This window comes from Quercus robur, chromosome 2 (assembly GCF_932294415.1).
Source record: "Quercus robur chromosome 2, dhQueRobu3.1, whole genome shotgun sequence".
Taxonomy (NCBI): Eukaryota; Viridiplantae; Streptophyta; class Magnoliopsida; order Fagales; family Fagaceae; genus Quercus; species Quercus robur.
Genome location: NC_065535.1, coordinates 62044822 through 62053682, shown reverse-complemented (window position 1 = coordinate 62053682; position 8861 = coordinate 62044822). Strand labels below are relative to the sequence as shown.

The window sequence follows — 8861 nt, the reverse complement described above, 5'->3', positions numbered from 1 at the left end:
TTTATTCTTTTAAGCATGGCCCAAGCTCATACAACTTATGGGGAAATTAAAGAAGTGTGGTTTAGAAGGTATGAGTCGGTTCCTTTCGGACCTTTTGCATGAGCCCAGCTCATGCATGCTACTAAGTGGGCAAGGGACACTGGTAGCACCTCAGGCTCATGGAGGAGGTCTTGTATCCAAAATTTTCACCCCAAAACAGCTTTTATGCTCTGGGTGACTATGGCCCAAAGTTTATGTCCGAACCCTTTTTTTCCTTTAAAAATGGTTGGCTCTCATTGGTCAACTTCAGCTGCTAGCTCTCATCTAGTTGAGTCTCTAAATGGTCTGAAACAACTGAAAATGAGGAGACAATGAGGGTTTAGTCAAGCATTTCCCTTAATGATGATAAAAGTAATCATTCCTTTTATCCAAACAAAAGCAAACCTGAAAATTACTGCTTGCTTAACACCTTGGGATCCAAAGCCTTTTCTATTGCCCAAAAACCAGTCACTTAGAACACCCCAAACTCAATATAAATTCCACAATCAGATTCAAAACCAGGAGAGCAACACCCAAGTTTAAGACAAGAGTCTTTCTTCAACTAAAAAACAACCAAGCCACGTTCTACCTAAGGACCTAAAACTTCAGAGCAAAAACCCATTTAGCTAACTAACAATCTCACAATTCTGAAGCTTGGGGGTGGAAATATGGGTACAGGGGAACCTTCCCTCTCTTCCTCACGACCTCCCTCAATTTCTTCTTCTGTGTGATTGTGGGTCGAAGTTTCAGACCTGTTAAACCACGTTTTCCCTATAGACCTGAAACTTCAGAGCAAAAACCCACTGAGCCAAGAGACATTCTCACAATTCTGAACCTTAGGGGTGGAAATACAAGTATAAGGGAACCTTCCTTCTCTTCCTCATGACCTTCCTTAATTTCTTCTTCTGTGTGACTGTGGGTCGAAGTTTTAGACCTGTTATGTTTTTATGATTTTTTCTGTACTTTCATTATTAGAATTTTGATTTTCTCTTGTCAAAGCACTATTAGCCTTTTATTCATTATACATTTGGAATTTAGGCTTAATTCTCCACAAATAAACACTTCTAAAGAACCCAAGGGGAGATTTGGGCCTTTCTCACATTTTTGGCCCTTGTTGCAAAAACGTCCCCGACAAAAGGCATTCAAGACCATATGAAAAAAACGTAAAGAAGCCGGTGCAGGCTTGCTTTATGAATAATAATAATATTAAACAATGTGTACACTAGCCTAATAATAAATTGAATAATGCTACGTAGCCAATAATTTTACAGCCATCCCATCAAAAAATAATAAAAATAATTTTACAACCAAATTTTAAGTGATCGTGATCCACCATGAGAGTAATTTTTTATCTATAGAGTACTTGCATTATAATAGAAAAAAAAAATCACATTTTAGCCAATCAATACTAAAATTCATCCATTTCAATTTATATAAAGTTATATAAAAATGCATAGTTGTTATAGCAATTGTATAAATTTACATTAGAGCCCTTCATTGTACATTTAGTTTTTTATTCTTTATTTACATATCTTGAGGATGAAAAAGTAGAGCGGATAGTAGTTGTTGTGTGTGGAGAAAGATAAACAATGTTAAAAATTAAGAAAATTAATATTTTTATAAAATGTAATGTAAAATAGATAATCTTCTAATGTGGTGTCTTTTAAAAAGTGAATGTGTAAAAAAAAAAAAAAAAAAAAATGGTCTTAGAGCTAAAATAGACCGAAATTTTTATAAAAGTTGATACGAATACTTAACTTATCACTGATTCACTTGAAATTTGTTATGAGATTATTGTAACTTATCACTTGAAATTTGTTATGAGATTATTGTAGACGCAATATTACTATTGAGGAGTTATACTAACAATTTGTCAATTAAAATTTGTTTTGTGACAGTTGCATATGTTTAGGAGTTATACTAACAACTTATTACTTAAAATTTGTAATGTGATTAGACCCGATATTACTGTTGAAGGGTTATATCTACTAACAAATTCTCCCTTAAAATTTGTTATGTGACTGTTATGAACGTTGATTAATTATAACAACAACTTATTATTTATAATTTGTTGTTGACTGTTGTGAACGTAAAGGGGGTTATATTGAGAACTTGCTATTTAAAATGGTTGAAGAATTACTTAAAATTTGTTGGGAGACCGCTTTGGAAGCAATATTACTATCGAGGAGTTACATATACTTACATACAGGAGCCCACATTTAATTGCGAGATTTAAGGTAGTCCTTTCTTATTCACTCACTCATTAACGCACAGAGAACGAAAACACGTGTAAGTTCGTAATTCCACACGCTTTCTTTTATGGTCTCCCTCCGACTTTCCCTCCGCATCAAAAGATTCAAAAAGCACCTTCTTTTCTTTGTCGGTAGAATTCTTAATGACAATTCATAATTTCATTCCCTCAAAGACTAGTCTAGTCTTTGACCTCTCTGTAAAGTAAAACCGTGGAAGCTTTTTTTATTTTTTATATATTTTAAGCAAGACTTTAATATGGTAATTTAGTGCTGTTCTTTATATTCTTTTTTTAAGATTTTATTATGTTGACTTTCTCCCATAGATGAAATTATGGAAGTGTATTTTTTTAGTTAAATAAGAATATTACTAAATTTTAAGAAAAGAATTTAAGAAATAGCACTTAATTATCATTTCAATACTAAGTTATTTATTTATTTACTTTCTTTTAAATCCTTAATTTTTTAATCCTATAATTTTAGGAAAAAGTTAACTAATTGCGTAAGATTCTATGAACTTTAGTTTATAATATACTTTTAGAAAATTTTTATAAGAAAATAAAAAAATAATTAATTTTGTTAACGGTTTTTTATATTGAGAAAAGTTAACGAATGCCTTAAAAAGATTGGTTTAATAACAATTTTTTTTAAAATTTTATAGAAAAAAAAAGTAATTAATTATTTTGATAACTTTTTATATTTCTCATATATGTGGTATTAAAATTTTCTTAAAATTATCTATTAGTAAATGTCATAAGGACACCTATTAACAAGACATTTTTATATATTTAGTAAAAGCTTTGTCAAAACTTTTTAAAAATGTTTAGTAACAATTGTTATAAGAACATGGACCCATAATTTTATTTTAACTAATTTTTAATAGAAAATTATATCCAAAGCAATTTGTTTGAAGAGATTTATGGATCTCATTCCCTGAAATTAATGGAAGCTAATTCTACCGTTGCCAAAATTAAAAAATCAGTTTCAATGTCTAAACGCACATGGGTGAGTATTGAGAGAACTCATATGGCATGAATCTCCAGATAGGAATAACTTATTTTAATTGATTTATTGGGTTTAAAGAATAAGTTGAAGAATATTTGTTGATGTTCTCGAAATATTTATAACCAATTTAAACAAATCATAAACAGTTGAAACAACTAATGCCAAACTCATACTTGTTAGTTATATTCGTATATAAATTCTTAACCAGAAATATTTAAGAAAATATTTAAATTACTATCAATTTTATCATAAAAAATAGATTGATGTAAGAAATGTGATTGTTTTGAATTAAAATTTATTAAAAGGAAAGTGCTACATCTACTATAATTTTTACTATAAAAAAATTATAAAATATGTTAATAATGACTAATATAGTAGTAATATTTTTAGTTTTTATGTGAATAAATTATTACTCCCAAGTCCCAATCACTTATTGGGAGGTGCCAAAATGAGATGGCATAATGCATCAAAATGCTCTGGATTATTTCACATCAATATCTCATTAAGTAATCTCTAAAAAAAAAAAAAAAAAAAAAAAAAAAAAAAAAAAAAAAAAAAAACTCATTTTAAAATTCTGTTAAAAATTCAAAATAACTCATTAAAAAGTAATACCCAGCAAAACATAAGATAGGCCATTAAGAGAATATCGTTATCAAATTCATTCATTGGATTCAAAACTCATTAAAAATTAATACCAAACAAATGAAAATTTGTTAAGAGAATGACGTTATCAAAGTCAGTTCGTCCTTCATTGGATTGTCTCAGATCTTGAATTTTTTTTTTTTTTTTTTTTTTATACAAAATAGAAATTCTGCTCTAGTCTAATCTAAATATATATTTGTGTGAAACTCACTCCTACAGATCTTGAATCTATTGCCTTCCTTAAATTGGTTCAATTACATACCTTGCTAATTAATATGCAACTTTATACTTACAAATCTGGCTTTTGAAAGTTACTTGCATCAAATTTATTCAATAATATACATTATTATGTAAATATTACTCCCAAAATACTCAATAGTTGAAATAGAAATTTATTTTTGAAGGGCTTTATTAAAATCAAACCATTAATCTTTATTATTATATATATTATGTTATATATAAAAATTGGGTTAAAGTTATACCTAATTTAATTTTAAATAATGTTAAATTATTTAATATTTTTTATTGAATATAAATTTTGATAAATTCTCCGTTAAATTACATTTTTTCCTTATACTTTTGTACTTGCAAAATTCAAAATAATCTGAATTTAGGGGTGGAGAATAAACTTCATTACTATACATCTTTGTAAGTGTAGATTTCATATTAAAGTATTAAACACATAATGAATATTGGTAAATTTACACAACGTAGGCTTCCCTAATATTAACTTTTTAACGGACTTGTTTTGTTTATTTGTATGTGGAATTTTAATTAACTGAATCAAGAGCATTATAATTTTACACAATAAACCTTTGTTTGGTTAGAAAGAAATAGAGGAAGGAAAGAATAATGAAAGGAAAAATATTTTTGTGGACCCATCATTCTTCCTTTCTTAAAGTTACTCTTATACCTTGTAAAAGTTTTGACTCTTTTTGCGAAATTGCTTTGTATTCTTATTAATTTATAGTATAATTTAGAAGAATAAAAGTGTAATATTTCCTTTCTTTCCCTCTTTTGAATCCAAACACATGAGTAAATACCTTTTTTTCCCCTTCCATTCTTTTATACTCTTCCCTTCTCTTCCGTCCATCCAAACATAATATAGGTATGTGACTTTTATAGCTCTACCTGATTATGGGATATTGATTCACATATTATAAATAGTAGAGTAATACTAAAGTTATAAACTATTTTACAACATTTTTACAAACTGTTGATGTTACTAGCTTCTTATTGATTTTCATCTAGGCTCACCATTAATATTATTTTTTCATTTACTAATAATTACTCACCACATCAGCCGTTTGTAAAAATATTTGTATTTCTAACATTATTCTAAAAAAAAAAAACATATATTCCTATATGGGATGAATAAGATATATATATGAAATAAATAAGATATTCCCATAAAAAAATGAATAATAATAAAATAATTACTAGGCTATTTAGTGATAACCCGAAGAGTCCTTAATAGACATCCCATATATGGTAACATATGCAGATCTACTTCAAGATTTGAATAATGATATTCTTTTGTTTTTTCTAAATAACAAACACAATCTCACTCTCACAACAGTTACTGCAAAATTGCATGAAATGATTCAATGAATAGTTGAATACAAATATACAATACATTACAATAGCCCACAGGCAGCCTTTGAAAAAGTCTTGAAAACCTAAAAAATTCGGACACGTCCCACTCACTATTAACCCTCCACTCGTGCCGAAATCACCGGCTTCGCACGTGCCACCACGTGCTCCTCTACTTATATTCCCCACACACAAGCTCTTCATCTCTCACAATTCCCTCTTCACTTCTCTCTCTCTCTCTCTCTCTCTCTCTGTGATTCTTTTGCTAATGGCTTCCGCTGAAGCTTCTTCGATTGCCCCAACGCCATTGTTGAAAGATGAGCTTGACATTGTGATCCCCACAATCAGGAACCTCGACTTCCTTGAGATGTGGAGGCCATTCTTTCAGCCTTACCATCTCATCATTGTCCAAGATGGTGACCCTTCGAAGGTCATCAAAGTCCCTGAAGGCTTTGATTATGAACTCTACAACCGCAACGATATCAACAGGATTCTGGGTCCTAAAGCTTCTTGCATTTCCTTCAAAGACTCAGCTTGTCGTTGCTTTGGCTACATGGTGTCCAAGAAGAAGTATATCTACACAATTGACGATGACTGCTTTGTAAAGTTCTTTCCTTTTTCCCTTTTCCCTATCTGGGTTTTGCTTTTCGTTTCTTTCTGGGTGTTATTGATTTTGAATCTGTTTATATTTTGCCTTTTGATTTCATATTCTTTGCTAATTCTGTTTTCGTAGGGGCGGCATGGATCTGATCTGCATGTTTTTCAATTTAGCTTCTTTTTTTTTTGTTTGTTTCCGATCTGCAATTTTTGAATTTTGAGTATTAGATACGAGTCATGCATCAAAATTATTGTGTAGGTTTGTTTATAAATCAAATCTGAATTCTATGGACTTCAATTCTATGAATCTGATTATACAACAAAACTTCAATTTTTTTTTTTTAAACATTTCCACAGATTTGTGATTCAAAATGGTCCAATTTTGTGTTGACCAAGCACTGCCGAAAGATCTTTCGCGTGATGTGTTTTGGGTTGCTTTTGTGATTGTGTTGTCTTTTACTATGACAGTGACATATGTGAATTTTGTCGTCATGGTAGATTTTAGCATGTTATGACTTTTATGTTTTTGTTTCCCGATCTAAATTAAACATGAATTTATAACCTTGTAAGAAACATTTTGTTTTATAGCATTGTTGTTGTGAGATTTGAAACTTCTTTACTTGGATCTATGTTTAAGCGGGCTCTGCATCTATAGATTGTTGTTGTCAAAGGTCTCAAAGTTTAGTCAATTTATGTTTTTTTTGGAGTATTGTTGAGATATAGCTGTCTTGATTTTGATGTATCTTTTATTTAGTCCCACAGGCAACAGCTGTAAATTTTTGTTTCAATATTTTTGGATGATTGTAAATGGTTGTGTTGTCATATGCTCCTAGGATTTTTTTTGAAAATAAGATGAATCTTCACTTTTTCCTAATTTTGATTTAGATGTAACTAAAGGTGACAGCCTAAACTCATTAGCTTTGAATAATAATAACTGTAAAGTAGCTAAATTGCCTTGTTCAAATGACTTCCCGCCTGTGCTTTTGTGGGACCTTTACAATTTGTGACCCAGCTTTGGGATGTTCAAATTCAAAAGCCTATCTATCATACTCTTCAATGATGCGTCTCTCAAGTTTCTTAAATTTTTTTTTTTTTTTTTGATGAGCAGTTTCTTTATTCTATTTATTAGTTAGAATTCAAGCATTTGAATAACATTTTGAGAACCAGCGGCTTCTTTGATTCATTGCTTGTGTTTCATAATAGAATATTGATCCATGACTGTATTTTGGAACTTGACTAATCCGTCTTATGGGATCATTGATCTGGCTGGTAGTGCTAGGACAGCTCTTTATTTTAATAGTTTATTATGTCGAAGTACTATAATTCAAATTGTTTAAACTGAGAATATGAATTTATATTTTGATATTCACGTCATGCATGTGCCTAAACATTGTTTTCTTTATATTATTGTTATCTTTCCCTGTTTAGAATGATGACTTAAAATGGTTTGAGTATGTTCTTTTCCACCATTGCAATATAGTAGCATCTATTATCACCAAAATTGATGTTGTGGAAATCTATTGATGCTTAGGTTGCTAAAGACCCATCTGGCAAATCAATCAATGCACTTGAGCAGCACATCAAGAACCTTCTCTGCCCGTCCACCCCTCATTTCTTCAATACCCTGTATGATCCTTACCGTGAAGGTGCAGATTTCGTCCGTGGATATCCATTCAGTCTCCGTGAGGGTGCCAAAACTGCTGTTTCTCATGGCCTCTGGCTCAACATCCCTGATTATGACGCACCTACACAGCTCGTGAAGCCTCGGGAGAGGAACACTAGGTTGGCAGTTTGTTCTTTAGAAAAAAAAAAAAAAAGAAAAAAGAAATTTACCTTTCACTTATCATAATTCTGAGTATTATGATTTTTTGTTTTTGTTATCCAAGGTATGTGGATATGGTTCTGACAATTCCAAAGGGCACCCTGTTCCCCATGTGCGGTATGAATTTGGCATTTGACCGTGAGCTTATTGGCCCTGCAATGTACTTTGGTCTCATGGGTGATGGTCAGCCTATTGGACGCTACGATGATATGTGGGCTGGCTGGTGTGTCAAGGTTGCCTCTCATTTCCCTTTAACTGTCATGTTACTCATTGTTTACCTTAGATGTTCTCATTTCCTTTTGATTTTTTGTACCATCAGAGCCAGATTGTAAATTGTTAGTAAAGTTATGGAACACCTAACGAATTTCTGATTGATGATTGTTTAGGTGATATGCGACCATTTGGGTTTGGGAGTGAAGACTGGCCTTCCCTATATCTGGCACAGCAAAGCTAGTAACCCATTTGTGAATCTGAAGAAGGAGTACAAAGGCATCTTCTGGCAGGAAGAGATCATTCCATTCTTCCAATCAGCTGTTCTTCCAAAAGAATGCACCAGTGTTCAGCAGTGCTACCTTGAACTTTCCAAGCAGGTTAAGGAAAAGCTCAGTAAGGTAGATCCTTACTTCGACAAGCTGGCAGATGCAATGGTCACATGGATTGATGCTTGGGATGAGCTAAACGCTGAAGGAGCATCAGCCCAACTATCCAATGGCAAAGCTTAATAGATTTTTTGATTGACTGCCAATGCCCATTATTTTACTACTATATAGTAACTGGAACTATTGGTAGTTATAGTCATTGTGATGTTTAATTATCCGCTCCCTGACCCATTTGGTCCTCCCTTGGATTTTGCCGATTGGTGGGTGTAATTTTATATTTATTTACTTCATGCTATGAGCTTTAGATCAATAAAATATAGTTGATTTTACCATTAA

General features: G+C 31.5%; 1 protein-coding gene across 1 annotated transcript; it reads left to right on the top strand.

Moving 5' to 3' along the window:
* Positions 1 to 5710: 5710 nt before the first annotated feature.
* LOC126714390 (probable UDP-arabinopyranose mutase 2) lies at positions 5711 to 8861 on the top strand. Its single transcript, XM_050414525.1, has 4 exons — positions 5711 to 6108; positions 7636 to 7886; positions 7991 to 8159; positions 8313 to 8861. The coding sequence occupies exons 1-4, from the start codon at positions 5776 to 5778 to the stop codon at positions 8646 to 8648; spliced, it is 1089 nt and encodes a 362-aa protein (XP_050270482.1). The 5' UTR covers positions 5711 to 5775; the 3' UTR covers positions 8649 to 8861.

What these genes read in the sequence shown, in the direction of transcription:
- LOC126714390 (XM_050414525.1), top strand. Translation starts at nt 5,776, where the DNA reads ATGGCTTCCGCTGAAGCTTCTTCGATTGCCCCAACGCCATTGTTGAAA. An exon ending in CAATTGACGATGACTGCTTT is followed by an intron (nt 6,109 to 7,635) that starts GTAAAGTTCTTT and finishes ATTGATGCTTAG; the next exon opens with GTTGCTAAAGACCCATCTGG. An exon ending in GGGCTGGCTGGTGTGTCAAG is followed by an intron (nt 8,160 to 8,312) that starts GTTGCCTCTCAT and finishes ATGATTGTTTAG; the next exon opens with GTGATATGCGACCATTTGGG.